At 48.2% G+C, this 15,735-nt stretch overlaps 2 protein-coding genes across 3 annotated transcripts; both read left to right on the plus strand.

The window, feature by feature from the left end:
* The first annotated feature begins 463 nt into the window (after nt 1-463).
* LOC138207400 (protocadherin-8-like) lies at nt 464-4,551 on the plus strand. The gene is made up of 3 exons (XM_069164600.1): nt 464-3,268; nt 3,365-3,590; nt 3,697-4,551. The coding sequence occupies exons 1-3, from the start codon at nt 791-793 to the stop codon at nt 4,047-4,049; spliced, it is 3,057 nt and encodes a 1,018-aa protein (XP_069020701.1). The 5' UTR covers nt 464-790; the 3' UTR covers nt 4,050-4,551.
* A 1,245-nt stretch (nt 4,552-5,796) lies between these two features.
* On the plus strand, nt 5,797-13,761 carry LOC138207337 (leukocyte cell-derived chemotaxin 1-like). Of its 2 annotated transcripts, none has more exons than XM_069164494.1 (7): nt 5,797-5,881; nt 6,151-6,291; nt 7,906-8,046; nt 8,552-8,665; nt 12,080-12,230; nt 12,607-12,746; nt 13,503-13,761. In XM_069164494.1, exons 1-7 carry the CDS (start codon nt 5,810-5,812, stop codon nt 13,725-13,727), a joined length of 984 nt encoding a protein of 327 aa, XP_069020595.1. In that variant the 5' UTR covers nt 5,797-5,809; the 3' UTR covers nt 13,728-13,761. The 2 variants fall into 2 exon arrangements, with proteins under 2 accessions (XP_069020595.1, XP_069020597.1); XM_069164496.1 differs by having other exon boundaries at nt 12,631-12,746.
* Nucleotides 13,762-15,735: the final 1,974 nt, after the last annotated feature.

Below are 15,735 nucleotides of genomic sequence, written 5' to 3' on the forward strand. Positions count from 1 at the left end.
TCGATCAGGGCGCACTGAGGTTGGAGAACAGGACATATCATGTCATTTTATTGCATGCATGAAGTTCTTCCTGTGGAGGTGACAGCTCAGCCTGCCAGTGGCTGCTTTTAGGCTCCGGACACGTGCGCCCGGGATCCAACTGCACAGTGGTAAAGTATAAATCTCTTTTTCCACTGAAAAAAACGCTCATGGAGGTAAAGCACCCGAACAGACACTCCTATTCAAATGCTTTGTCCTCTAGCTCAGGGACACTGCGCATCTCCGTGCTCCCCCCCTCATGTGTCGGTGCGCAGACTCATTTAACAGCCCGAGGAACATAAACAAGCAACGGAAACTATAGCTGTATTAAATCAAGCCCCGCGTTTAGCCCACATATTGGGTGCCAAGTTTCTCCGCACAGTCCAGGAATCTCTAAACAGGGTTTAGAGGTCTTTCAGAAGTCCCCCTTTTTTCACCCCCCCCCCTCATCTCAAAGCCCGGATTGGTCACAGTGCGGCTCATTTGCATGCCTCGCCGTATAAACCCTCCCGCAGACACTGCAGCCCTCTTGCGCTGAGAGAGCAGCACACCTCCAGTAGAGAGAGAGAGAGAGAGAGAGCGGAGCGGAGCGCATCCTGTGCGCATTGAAAAGACATATGGAATATTTATTACAGGTTTTACATTAAAAAAAAAAAAAGAGCCCCGGAGAGTCGACAGGAGGGCGGAAGATACAGCTTTTTCTAGGTGCGTTTTGTTTAAAAGTCAAAGTTGGACAGTTTGCTGAATTTCAGAGTGGAGTGAAGGTGTCAAGATGGGAGAAACAGGGTGGAACGGGCTGTTGGTGTTGGTGTGCGTCTCTTTGGCGAGCCTGGCTGCTGTCACACAAGGAAAGACGGTGAAATATCAGACATTTGAGGAGGACGCACCTGGGACAGTGATTGGCAACTTGGCCAAGGACCTCTCCTCTTCTTCCTCTTCCTCGGGGGGCTCCAGGACCAATTTCAGGATGATGAAACAGTTCAACTCGTCTTTCATCCGATTGAGGGAGAGCGACGGGCAGCTGACCATCGGAGAGAGGATAGACAGAGAGCGGATCTGCAAACACACCCTGCACTGCCTCATCGCTTTCGACGTGGTCAGCTTCTCCAAAGAGCAGTTCAAACTCATCCACGTCGAGGTGGAGGTCAAGGACATCAACGACAACTCCCCCGAGTTCCCCCGGAAAGAGTCGAGCCTGGAGATCTCCGAGAACACAGTGGTGGGCACGCGGATCCCGCTGGACTTTGCTGTGGATGAGGATGTTGGGGTGAACTACATCCAAAGCTACCAGATCTCCGTCAACAGCCACTTTTCAATCGACGTACTCAGCAGGGCCGACGGGGTTAAATATGCGGAGCTGGTGCTCATGAAGGAGCTGGACCGGGAGACTCAGGCTTCTTACGCGCTGGAGCTGGTCGCCATGGACGGCGGCAACCCGTCCCGTACCGGAACGACGCGCATCAACATCAAGGTGAAAGACTACAATGACAACAGCCCGGTGTTCGACAGGAACAGCTTCTCCGTTGACCTGCCCGAGGACGCACCGGTGGGCTCCCTCCTCCTGGACCTGAACGCCGAGGACCCGGACGAGGGGCTGAACGGAGAGGTGGTGTACGGGTTTGGTAACCAGGTGCCCCCAGAAATACGACAACTCTTCAGAGTGGACAGGAAGACCGGGCGGCTCACACTGGAGAGCCCGATTGACTTTGAAAGTAAGAACACGTACGAGTTTGACGTCCAGGCCACCGACCTGGGTCCGAATCCGAGCCCGGCCATCTGTAAGATTGTAGTGCAGGTGCAGGACGTTAATGATAACGCACCGGAGATCTCGATCACCCCCATGACGTCCATCACGGCGGGAATAGCGTACATCACTGAGGCGGCGGCCAGGGAGAGTTTCGTGGCTCTGGTCAGCACCTCGGACAGAGACTCCGGCGCTAACGGGCAGGTGCACTGCACGCTGTACGGACACGATCACTTCAGACTGCAGCAGGCGTACGAGGACAGCTTCATGATTGTGAGTACGAGCCCGCTCGACCGGGAGAAAATCCCCGAATATAACCTGACTGTGGTGGCGGAGGATCTGGGCTCCCCTCCCTTCAGGACCATCACTCAGTATACCATCAGGCTGACAGACGAGAACGACAACGCGCCAGTGTTCAGTAAGCCCGTGTACGAAGTGGCCGTGGTGGAGAACAACGCACCTGGCGCGTACATCACCACGGTGGTGGCGCGGGACTTGGACATGGGGTCAAACGGGAAGGTCAGTTACAAACTGGCGGACACTTATTTCATGGGCTCCCCCATCTCCACCTTTGTGTCGCTGGATCCCGCCAGCGGGTCTCTTTACGCGCTCCGGAGCTTCAACTACGAGGTGATGAAGCAGATGGAACTCCGGATCACGGCCAGTGACGGTGGCTCCCCGCCCCTGTCCGGCAGTGCTAATGTCTACGTGAGGATAGTGGACGAGAACGATAACGCACCGGTCATCACTCAGCCGCCGCTCAATAACGGCTCCGCTGAAGTCCTCCTGCCCCGGGACTCACCAGCCGGCTACGTCATCACCCGGGTAGAAGCGCGAGATGCAGATGAGGGCGTGAACTCAGAGTTGTCCTTCGGGCTGGCCACCGGTGAACCCTCCGTGTTCTCCGTTAACAAAGCCACCGGAGAAATATACCTCAACCAGGTGCTGAGCCACGACGTGGACGAAACGCTGAGCGTGACCGTGACGGTGAGTGACAACGGGAGGCCCGCGCTCACCTCCACCGCCACGCTCCACTTCCTCATCATCGCGGGCTCCCCGCCGAGCGACAGGACCATGTACCAGCCGGGCGGCGGGGACGAGGTGCACGCGCAGTGGGATCTGTCCGTGGTGATTATCGTTGTCCTGGCGGGGAGCTGCACCCTCCTGCTGCTCGCCATCATCCTCATCGCCACCACCTGCAACCGGCGCAAGAGGGACAAAAGCGGAGAAGACAGCGACTCGTACGGGGAAAAGGGCACGCTGGAGCGTGGCAGGACCCACGTGGCGGACAACCCGCTCTTGCCCCTCCATGGAGGAGCTGCAGCAGGAGGAGGAGGAGGAGGAGGCGCGGGCTTTGACGGTCACTCGTACAGCAGCCAGCCCGGTGGGTTCACCCCGGCTCACCCCGGGGGCAGCGACATGTGTTCGGCCTCAGAGGACGGCAGCGAGGTGCCCTGTGTGTATGACTCGGACAACAACAGCAAGCTCCGAGGGAATAAACACGAGGTGAGATGCACCTTTGGGACACAACAAGGAGAAATCTGTGTGAGTTTACAGAGCCTCTGTCTGACCTGTGTCTTCTCTCTCTTCTCTTCTCTGCAGGGCTACTCCACTCTGCCAGGCTACGGGAACGGCAAGGAGGCTGTGAGGCCCATTACCATCTGGAAGGGGAACTCTTACACCACCATCTCTGCCAGGGACCCAGCCTTCAGTGGCAAAGACAGTGGCAAAGGGGACAGTGACTTCAATGACAGTGACAGTGATGTCAGTGGAGACAACGGCCTGAAGAAGGACGGGGCAGTGGTTCCTCCCATGGGGGGCCAAAATGGTAAGAGCAAGGGAAAAAAAAGAGGAAAATGAACATGAGGATGTGATTTAGTGAGTAAACACCAGTCTGATTCTAACTCATCTTTCTTTTTCCTCTTCTCTTTCAGCTCTGTGGGCGTGCACCAGTGAGTGTAAGGTCCTGGGTCACTCAGATCGCTGCTGGAGCCCCTCAGCAGTGAGAGCCAACGCGGCACCCTCCCCGGCCCCGACCCTCTCCTCCTTCAGCAGCCTCTCCAAGACGGCCTCCCTGCCCCGGGACCCCAACCGCCGGGACAACTACTACCAGGCCCACATCCCCAAAACGATGGGGCTGCAGAGCGTGTACGAGAAGGTGCTGCACCGAGAGTACGACTACGTCCTGGTCACCCCACCCAGACCTGTGAGGGTGCAGGAGATCGGTGACATTTCCATCCCTGTTTACACCCCCACCCCGACGCACTGTCCCAACAACGACGTCTAAAACTGCACACATACACACTGAAGCTCACTCTCAAAGAAATGTATAGTTCATCCAGAGTTTTAATTTATGACTGATTGACAATGAGAATAATGTAACTATCTGTCGTGGAGAGTGTGCATATATAAGTTTATCTCCTAATATTTGTGAATTTTTGTTTTCATGTCGAAGCCACATTTGGAGTCCATTCAATCACTTTGAGGACATTTTGTTGGACGTGAAGTGTATTATATGCAAGATTTGTACATACAGAGATTTTATTTTTTATAAAAGTAATAATTAAGCAAAGATGTGTAAATATGACTTGCAATTATTGATCTTTAAAGCATGCTTACTATTTAAAAATAGCCCCAGAAAACTGTTGAGTTTGAGGGCTGGTGACCCCCAATGTATCAAGTTGATAACACTATGGAATTATTTGAATGCAATAATAATTAATTGTACAGATTCTTTTTTATCATCACAAGATTCTGAAAGAAAATAAACTTTGAAATACTGTTCTGAACATGTGAGTCAAGTGTTTGTTTCAAGACATCCGGGTGCAGGTGAGCATGAGCAGTAGTCAGTCAGGCCAGTCCGGTGAAAGCCAACAGGCGTCGCTGTTATTGCAGTAGAGCTCCTCTGTCCTTGCAGCCCGCTGAAGAAGGTCAGTTAAGTTTTTCCCCCCTCTGTGAATACGGTTCTGCTGGTGAGATGCCAGAGCAGACGCCAAGGTTTTTGAGTAAATGGCTCCATCACCTCAGGCATACCCAGCAATAGTTATTCTTTTTTTTCTCATGCACTTAATAGCTGCATTTTTTTCGTGTGCATAGGACCTGCATGCTAATGCAGGAATTAAAGAAAAGCTCAGGTTTCCATCACGTAAATGATTAAAACCTGAAACGTGCGCACAGAGGACACGTGCATAATGAGGGCTACTATGCGTAAAGACGCATCAACTGTTTGTGTCCTTTACAGTAAGAAGTATAATAATAAGTTTGACAGTGCACACAGGGCACGTGTGTTTTTTTGGGTTTTTTTGTTAAACAACGTGAAGTCCTTGTGAGGAAATCTTCCTGTTACCATGTCAGGATGTTTTTTTTGTCGATGTGCCAAATGCGCATTCATGGATTCTGGGCTTTTTTAATAACCGCGGCGACAGTTCAGATATGGAAAATGTGGGGAAATATATACATCTGTTCAACAAGCTGCTGCTTTTGCACACTGCCGTGTAAACATGATGTTTTTCGGATGGAGGAAAAAAAACACGTGACATTCCGCCGGAGTCACCTTTGACCCGAAACAGTCTGTGGCGGCTTTGAGAAACACAGCAGGAGGGGAGGAGGTGTGCAGGTGATGTGAGGATACAACCTCATCCTGCCTTCGTCATCCACTTCACTGCTGAATAGATTTGACCCTCCGAGGTCGTCATAAAGCTGATATGAAATTCTGAGGATAAAGCAATGAGCAGCGTTTATGATCTTCAAAGGGGAAAAGATGATTAATGGTTTTCTGAAAGAAAGCAGCAAACTTCAGGCTCAAATTAGTTCAAATCCGGAGGTTCTATTTTACCTTTTTTTCTTTCTTTCTTTACAGTCACCAAACTTGAAAACGCATTTGGCACGACTGCACAAAACTGGACCTGAGAGTCTGAGAAGGAGTGTCCTTCCTCCTCCTCTAAGAAAGGGGGGGGGGGGGGAGAGAAAGAGTGAAGGGGTAAGGAGGAGCGGGGGTGGGGGAGAGAGTTAGTGGACTGGGGTTTCCTCAGGTGTTTGGCTCCAGTCATGGCCGGGAGCTCAGAGAAAGTACCGATCGCCTCGGCGGGACCAGAGGACCTGCACCAGTTCATGCCTCCGGTGAGTTTCTAGGGCAGAACAGCTCATCTGAGCTCGAATGAAAATGACTCTCATGTAATATTGTGCAGCCAGTGGCCAGCCAGGGAGCACGATTAAAATATCCAAAACTGTGTCCATCCATTGACCTCTCAAAGGCTGGATAGATTACTCAGAGTCTTACTTTCAGTCACATTTTACCTCCGTATCAGAAATCGAATTTAATCTTCTAACAGGGTGGTGTGCGGAAAGGTTATCGTTTTAGTGAGGGGTATGTTTGTTTCACCGTATAGGCCTACTCCGCCGTGGCGGTGAAGCCCGCCGCCACAGGCCGCCTCCTGAAAGCCGGGATCGCAGTGCTCATAGCCGGAGCCCTGCTGCTTCTGCTGGGAGCCGTCGGAGCTTTCTACTTCTGGAACAACAATGAAAAACACGTAAGAGTCCTCTCACTTACATCATTATCTGTTTAAAAGTGCAGGTTACACTGTAAAAAAAAAAAAAAAAAAAAAAGAGCTCTAATAAGGGACTGTACGGAAATTATTGTCCTTTAGTTTCTTGAGGATTTATGTGCTTAGTGGTTGCAGTGTGGGGTGGGGGGTTAAAATTGCATTTTCACATGATTTTGGACTGTTTTGATTACATTATTTATTTTAAATCGACACACTGTATGCCATTAAAATCTAATAATTACAAAACACTGGTAAAACCAGGCTTGTATTGAAGGGATTTGAACCACAATTTTCTCCTCCTACCTCCTCCAGACACCAGTTTTTTTCTTTTCATTTGGCTCAGGTGGTGTGAAAAAACACTTCGGTGTGAAGCCCAAGTGTTACGATTGTAGGGAAAACTCTCATATATGAAACTATACTGTTATGTATAGTAGAAAATGTAGGTGTAATCATAAACGTAGTGTCTCTAGGATTTTATCTGAATATACTTTGGTTGTGCGTCCTAGAAGTTCCATTAAGATTCAGACTTAAATTGAGCTGATTAATAAACTTTATCACAGTTACACAGTTAATTATGTAGACCTGTTATAGGGAGGGTGTAACAGCTTTTTCAAAATACAAAACTGAAATATCACCGGGATAGCCTTTCCTTTTAAATATAGAAATATAGGAAATAGAAGACTGAGCACGGTGCGGCCCCAGAAAAATTTCAATCTAAAAATCGAATCAGTTTCAGTCTGAACTGAATTCCTTTTGTTCCAGTGCACTTTCATTGGATGTCTCTAAAGTAAATGGCACCACCAAAGACAAAAAACAGCTCTCACACTGTATAAAAAGGCCTCTTAATTACAGACATTGTTGAAACAAGCACTTCTGAATTAAAAACAAGTGAAATTTAGTCATCACTGGTGGATTTTCTTTTGAACTTGTTTGAATTAAAAGGTCTCAGTTGACTAAAGCAGTTCTTCAAGATGAATTTTTTTTTTGTTTGTTTTTTTGCAGTGTAGGCAAACAGTAAAATGTAAATGAAACACTCCTTCTCCACTGTACAGTCTGAGGCAGAGCTCCGTGAATGGAGGCGTTGTGTGCATTTGGTGTGTGTGTCGGGAGGATCCTGGCCGGGCGGGAGGGAGAGGTGGTGTGCTGGGGGTGAGGGTTGGTGGGGGGATGGGGGGGGTGGTGGGGAGGGGGGCTCTCTGGTCCGGCTGATGCTCCAGGGGCAGGAGGTGTAAAGAGATTAGAGGTTTTCTGAGCGCGTTATTCTCCAACAATAAGTTAGAAAATGTTGTTAGGACATGACGGAGAGGTTCTGTAGGAGAGTAATTACGTTACTAGGAGCTGTGAGGACAGTATTCTTCTGAACAAGTTTCAATGAATGTGCGTGTCCGAGAAAGAAATTTTAGAAAAGAGAGGCTGTACGAGTGAGGTGGAAAGTCACGGGGTAAGATTTGGAAAAGGAGGCGGGAGGAGAGGGAATGAGGGAGCGCTGAGGTGGGGAGGTGGGGTGAACCTCCGGACTCTCATACCTTACATGCCAGTCTGAAATCTTGTGTGTACGTGTGTGTGTGTGTGTGTGTGTGTGTGTGTGTGTGTGTGTAGGTCTACAATGTCCACTACAGCATGAGCATCAATGGCAAAGTGGAGGAGGGTTCAATGGAGATCGACTCAGCCAACAACATGGAGAGATTCAGCACCGGCAGCGGGGCTGACGAGGCCGTGGAGGTCCACGACTTTGAGATTGTGAGTTTCATCGAAAGTAATCGGGAAAAAAAAAAATATCAGGAGAGTCAGACTGGTTGAAACTTTAAAGAGCCTTTTTTTTTGGGGGGGGGGGGGGGGGGGTCTTTCTCTGCTGTGGCTCATTACTACTGCAAAGAAATTAAGAACAAGTAGACATGTTATTCCCCTTAAGGGCAATCAGTGTCACCATGCATTGTCCCTTCAATTTTCATTACAGTCAGACTGGTGGTTTTTGACCTTTAATTAAAGTGCCCCTATCAGGCCAATCAGACTAGCGAAGCAGCAGTTTTAGCCTTTTAACTATTACAATTTTGACCTTTAATCACAGTGGCCCTCTGATTGTATTTTTTAAAGAGTGCACAAAGGCATGAGCCCCTAAATTGTATCCACATCAGACAGATTCTTGTTGTGATATAAGGTTTGATGTGTAGCTTCAGATTAATAATCCCTGGAGGAGTAGCTGTAAACTCCAGCTTCTTCTTTGTCTCCGTCCTGATGTTTCCAGGGGATCACAGGGATCAGGTTTTCAGGAGGAGAGAAGTGCTACATCAAGACCCAGGTGAAAGCTCGGCTGCCTGATATGGAGGCTCTAAACAAGGACTCGCTGACATTTGACCTGGTAGGTTGATTTTGTTTGTGGTCTTAAAAAGCATTTTTTTTTCTCCACCAGTGTGTCAATTCAAAGTCCCACAACATGGGAATCTTAATCTTCAGATATTTGTAAGGTTTTTGGTTACAGGTCATTCTTTGGGGTTCTACGGTTCAAATCCAGATGTTTCAGCTTCTAGCACACGTCATTAGTGGTTTGCTCTGGTGTAGTCGTATCTGTGGGAACAAACATCTGGTTGAGCAGTCGTTACTGACAATACTGTCAGAGTTAAAAGTACCTGACTGAACCACATGCTGAAACATGGGAGCATCAGGAAACACTGCTCTAACAAAGTAATCTGATCACTTTAGATACTGCTGTCTATTGAAGAAATAAGTTGTAACTAATAGTTTTAAAAAAATAATTGAAAGTCACGAAATTATTTATGAAGTATAATTTGAAGACCTTTCAGATGGGTTGGAATAAAATGATGTTCAGATGTTCATGACTCCCTGTGAATGGATCCCACTTAACCAGATGGTCAAAGTTTTTACTCATCTAGTGAGATATCTCCGAAAACACCAAATTAATTGGCACAAAACATGTCGCAGACAGTTTAAGTTTCTCATCACTTTGGTGATCCCTTAACGTTTCCTCCACCATCACCATCAGGTCTAAATTTTAATTTGACTAAATGAAAATATGAAAACCGTCACCGATTTCACGAGAGTTTAAGCACAGTTTTCAGTACTAACCTCCGTCCGTACTAACACACCTGAAAACCCCCGTCACGTGACCCGTCACATGACCAGTCACATGACCCGTCACATACACTGAATGTGCCACCCAGAACTGGTGATGCAACGTATTTGGTGACCAATCGGGTTCTGTGACCTGGGCTGTTGGTTAGGTTTGAGAATGAGGATTAAGATAGACTACAGATATCACAGCAGGTCATAAAATCTGATCTGTGCTGGTGCTTCATGGGGGCTGATAACGGCGCTGCTCACAGGGATTTTTTTGCAAATCGCTCCAATAATCGCCTCCTCTGCATGGAGGTGGAAGTAGCATTATGAAACGCAGAGTTTAACTGCACAACAGCTGCTTGCAGAGACAACAAAGTCAGCAACATCTGTAATTCCTTATCTATGTTGAATGAACTATTAGTCGTCAAAGCTGATGTATCTTGTCTTTCTTCCAGAAAAGGGTCACTCGATGAGGGCGTAAAAAAAAAAATCAGCAAACGAGACGTGTCTGACGAGACCCAATCAGGAAGCAAATGTGGGTTTCTGCGTCATCGTTTTATAAAAGCCTCCGTTCCTTCCCGTTCCACGCTAAATCACAAAAATCTGGAGTTTTCAAACTAAAACAGCTTCAGCAGCATTTTAAGACAATTTCCAGTTCGGAGGTTCAAAATCACGTTGAAGCTCATCGTAAATGTCACGAAGGTTTCGCGTTTGAAAGCCAAAATGAAAAAAAAAAAAAAAAAAAAGGTGTGGATTTAGCCATATGCTTTCATCAAATATCTGCAAAACCAATGACATTCCCATTAGCTTTAACTAAAGCCTAATATATGGTAATTAGCAAATGTTGGCACGGCAACGCACAAAACCGACTTACCCTCCTAAACATCAGCGAGCTGGCATCGTCACTGTGAGCACGTTAGCGTGCTGCTGTTAGCATTTTGCTGCTGTGATCGGTCCACACCGACACCTCAGTCATTAATCAGTGAAGGACATTTGGTCCACTTGGGTTCCTGAAAAGGATTTTATGTTCACCGTCCAGTAAAGACAGATAGAAGAACATTTCGCAAGAGGAGAATTACTAAAATTACTTAATAAGTGATTTTAGGAGCTCATTTAAGCCACCAGTCACGACTTATAAACCTCAGTCGTCTTTGGTTTAGCAGTGTTTTAATATCAACAATTATGTTCCTGCATTGTTGTCACTTTTCATATACTGCTAATGTGTGCTGAGGTATCCACAGCAATGACCTGCCAGGAACACAGAGGTGGTTTTCATGTGTCGCCTCGCTTCATGTAACAGCTCAGTGGACTCTATTAGATAAACAGAATATACACAACAGAGGTCTACAATTAATATACAGTACTGTGTGTGTGTGTCTGTGTGTGTGTGTGTGTGTGTGTGTGTGTGTGTGTGTGTCAGCATCGTTATCAAAAAACGCCACAGCTTGTGGTTGTTCAATTGAGGCTGTCTGATAATTAAAATCATTTAGTTCTGCGTAAGCCTCCCATCCACATAAATCCACATCACCAGACCTCATGAACGAGCACACGCCTCCACACTCACACTCACACACTCACTCACGCACTCTCACACACACACACACACACACACACACACACACACACACACACACACACACACACACACACACACAAATAATTATCACGCAGGGCTGCTCTTATTGCCTCTGTCTGCCTCATAAACGATCATTTATTTCACGTTTGTGCTTTTGTGTGTGTTTGTGTTATTGCCTCTATTTGCCTCATAAATGATCATTTGGACGTTTGTGTGTGTGTGTGTGTGTGTGTGTGTGTGTGTGTGTGTGTGTGTGTGTGTGTGTGTATCCATGTGTGTATGTGCAGACATGGAGATGCTGTTATAATGGTTGCTGCAGGCTGGTCATTTGCTATAATTTAGAGTGATGGCAAATGTGGGTTAGATAAGCGCGCGCACACACACACACACACACACACACACACACACACACACACACACACACACACACACACACACACAAGCGTCTCCATCCAGACAGAGTGGGTCAGATAAACTCTTATCAGTCAGTCGAGCAGTGAAGAAGGACCCCCACTTTTATTTGTCCCTCCAGCAAATCATTTGAGCTGGAAAAAAAATAATAATAAAAAAAAAAAAATCAGCAGCAGCATTTGTGAAAGGTTGGAGGATAACATTCCCTAAACATGGCTGCAGTGCAGCCCTCGGGAACAAACGCCTCTGGGCAAAATCATCCCCACAGAATTTGCCCCTTTTCACCCTGCAGGCTGTGGATTCAGTGTGTATGTTTACTCAGTCTCTCCTGTGGAAAGCTCATTAGTTTATCTGCAGAAAACCTGTAAATTTAGGACATCCAATCTCCCCTTTCGACGATGATGAGTCCTGACACCGTGTGCGCGGCTAAATGTTAACGCAGAGGGGATCTTGTGTAGTGAAGCCTCGAGGGCTTTCCTTTTACTACTTGATTTTATGTTCTTATAAAGAGCATTAACAGCGCAGCATTAATGCAGATTAGACTCGGACAGGATGCGAAGCGTGTGGGCTTTTTTAAGCAGAAGGCCAGTAACAAGATATGTAAACAAGCGTGATGTTACACCCTCAGCAGATGTGTTGTTTGTGTGCTTGGGAATCAAGCCTCACCTACTTTTTTCTGTGCCCCCCCCCCCCCCCCCCCCCCCCCCCAAGGAGGACGAGGTGATGCCGGCCAAGTTTGAGGATGATCTGATCTGGGTGGCGGCTGACACGCCCCTCTCTGACTCCGCCTTCCTCAGCAACAAGATCAAGGACTTGTGTGGAGACCTGCCAATCTTCTGGCTCCGTCCCACCTACTCAACCAGTAAGCAATCAAGATAAAAGATTTGAGAATCTGAAAGGGGAAAAAGGAAAGCACTCATTTTTTTTAATTTTTTTTTTTAAGACCGGGTTTACATAAAACAAAGGTGATATGGGTCAAACGTTCTCAAGTATTTCCGTTTAACACTGCAGCTACAGAGAGAAAAACAGGCTAAAAAAGAAAAGCCGGAGTCCTTTTGAAGTTTCCGAGCTAGTGATGGTACAATTTTTTTAGCATGCTGGGAGGTCAAAAGTTCTCAAAACACAATTTCATTCTACTTCATCTGAGGACTTCAAAAATGCTGCCAGAGAAGCGGCTGTGCAATCAGGAGCCGTGCCACATTAGTGCCACTCCGCTCCTAAATTTGGTCTGCTGTCAGATACCGAGGCTGTGATGTGTGCAGGCGCCCAGAGGAGGAAGAGGGGGGCCGCCCCCCGCCAGCGCCGCCAGGCAGGACAGGGGGAGGAGGAGGGGGCGGAGGACGTGGAGGCCGAGTTCAACCCGGAAAACCCCTATCAGGTGAGTCAACCGGCACGTTTCTTCTTCTTGGTCTTCTTGGTCGTCGTCTTCTTCTTTTGTTTATGTCGGGCCGCTGCGTTCTGTCCTCTCGGATCTGAGGATGCTACCTGAGGAGGCTTTTTCTCGGGGAGAATTTCTCGCAGCTGCGCGAGCGGCAGCAGATGCCGGGGTCACGGCGGAGCGGCCCGGATTGTCACTGCAAATCTGAGTGTAGACGCGGCTGTGTTGTCTGCATGCGTTTTCTGTGTGTGGCTGTCCAAAGCTTTCCTTTCAGCATTCAGGCTGTATGAATAATTCCACAACATCCCTCCCTCCTCCTCCTCCTCCTCCTCTTCTGTGGCCCCTTTGCCCTGCTAAGCACACACAGACTCCCATACATTCACATTCAACCCGCCCTCCCCCCCCCCACACTTCAAATCCTCACCCCTTATGTTGGGCCCCATTTTCCCCCCTAATCCCTCTCCCTTCCCAGCCCTCAGACTGAAGCATCCCCCCAGCACACTCCTGACAACTGCAGAAGGCGGTAAACAGCGAGCACCACATTGAAAAAGAAAATATTTGACAACAAAAACCCACATCTGACAACATCCCCTCCTCCCCTTCCAGCCTGTCGGAAATCCATTTTTAATTGGTTTGGAATGAGTTTTTCTCCGCAGCTGAAGATGTACGGCATGACAAGTCAGAACTGTACGCTCTGACCGCCTGTCCTCTCTTTTTTTTTTTTTTACCCCCCCCTCCTCCCCCTTTCCCTCTCAGAGAGGTCTGGAGGGCGAGCAGGGCACCATGAACATCGACCCTATGCTGGACCACCAGGGCCTGTGCTGCCACGAATGCCGCCGCAGCTACACCCACTGCCAGAGGATCTGCGAGCCGCTGGGAGGGTACCATCCCTGGCCGTACCACTTCAGGGGCTGCAGGGTGGTCTGTCGGGTCATTATGCCCTGCAACTGGTGGGTGGCACGCATTCTGGGTCTGGTGTAAGGACCCTCTCACCTGGGAGATGGTAGAGTCCAGGGAGGAGGGGAGGGGGGGGGGTAACGGGGAAGGAGGGATGAAGGGAAATGTTGGGGGGGGGGGGAAGAAAAGAAAAGATGGTGGCTTCTTAATCTCATCTAATGTAGGTCCCTGCAAATCGGAGTAGATCTGTACAAGATGAACAGCATCAGAAGCCGTGTCCACACATTATAAATGCATGGAGCAGAATCTAGGACAGTCATGATCTCACATGTAAAGGTACGCAGTGCCTGCGCACTGCACAGCTTGTCTTATTAAAAAACCATAGCAGCTATCGATTTAGAGCCTTCTGAACTTCAGCCCAACACGCAGCATCCAGCGGCTCCACACCATCACTCAGTCTCAGCGTGTAAAACATCTCTTCGTATATCTGTAGGAAAGGCAGATGAGCTCGTATTTACAGAGCTGATAACCAGACTTCTTCTTTGCTTTCTGTAAATAAGTGTATGTGGTGTTTCGGTAGCAGTCAGCCGGCTCTAACAGCATCTATTGCTTGTTTTTACTTTTCATCACCTTAGCGAGGAATGCTTTTGTGTTTTTAACTCTTCCTCTATTTTGTTTTCATACGGTGCTCATTAAAAAAATAAAACGTACCGTACTCTTAAACTTTCATCTGCATCGAAGAAGCTATCTCGAAGTGCAATATCACTGAATAAACTTTTTTAAGTAAATTTTGGAAGCGTCGCCCTCCTTTATTCCCGTCTTGACCGAACGACTTTCTGTCCTGTTTGTAAATACATGTTGCTCATAAATACATCGTCGGGTTTATTCAGGAACTCCCTCTCTCTGATTCACACTCAAAAACACTTTTGAGCGGTGTCACATCTGGTAGCCGATCCAAAGGGATGAAGTTTCCAGAGTTCTTTAATGTGAGAGTTGCAGCTCTAGAACTCTTTAATGAGACTAAAGACTCTGTAGCCGTCACGCTCCCAGATCTTACCCACGATGCAAAGCGCTTAGCTCCTTTTGATGTCATAGAGCCGCCTCAGGCGGGGGTAGGGGGTAAGGATGGGGGCGGTGTGTTTGTGTGTCAGGGGTAGTGGAGGAGTGTGTGTTTGTGTGAGTGTGTCAGGGGTAGTGGAGGAGTGTGTGTTTGTGTGTGTGTGTGTGTGTGTGTGTGTGTGTCAGGGGTAGTGGAGGAGTGTGTGTTTGTGTGTGTGTGTGTGTCAGGGGTAGTGGAAGAGTGTGTTTGTGTGTGTGTGTGTGTGTGTGTGTGTGTGTGTCAGGGGTAATGGAGGAGAGTGGGTGTGTGTTTGTGTGAGTGTGTGTGTGTTCAGGGGTAGTGGAGGAGTATGTGTGTGTGTCGGGGGTAGTGGAGAAGTGTGTGTGTTTGTGTGTGTGTGTGTGTGTGTGTGTGTGTGTGTCAGGGGTAATGGAAGAGTGTGTTTGTGTGTGTGTTTGTGTGTCAGGGGTAGTGGAGGAGTGTGTGTTTGTGTGAGTGTGTGTGTGTGTGTCAGGGGTAATGGAGGAGAGTGGGTGTGTGTTTGTGTGAGTGTGTGTGTGTTCAGGGGTAGTGGAGGAGTATGTGTGTGTGTCGGGGGTAGTGGAGAAGTGTGTGTGTGTCAGGGGTAATGGAGGAGTGTGTGTGTGTGTGTTTGTGTGCGTGTGACAGAGAAAAGTGTTGCGGAGCTAAAAGTTCCATCCAGAGACACAAATGGGCGTTTGATCGTCACGAGAGATGAAACGATGTGATGAATTTAACACTTAACTCGGTGTGAGAGGCTTGATGTTGCGGTTAGGAGGCTGATCCATATTAATGCTCTCCTGCCTCGGCAGGACGCCCCCTCAGTTACAGCTGCTGCATATATGTGGCTGGAGAACAGGGGAGGCGCCCGCTCCTCCTGCTCCTCCTGCTCCTCCTCGGGGCTGCATCCTCGCCTCCTGGCCAAACAACTCCGGGCCTCTTCTACTTGATACCGATCGAACCGCAAATACGTAAACCATATCCTCAGGCTGTCAACCATATCTGAACTGC

The sequence above is a fragment of the Embiotoca jacksoni genome, unplaced genomic scaffold, assembly GCF_022577435.1.
Source record: "Embiotoca jacksoni isolate LCO1_2020_lvr unplaced genomic scaffold, fEmbJac1.0.p SCAF_31, whole genome shotgun sequence".
Lineage (NCBI taxonomy): Eukaryota > Metazoa > Chordata > Actinopteri > Embiotocidae > Embiotoca > Embiotoca jacksoni.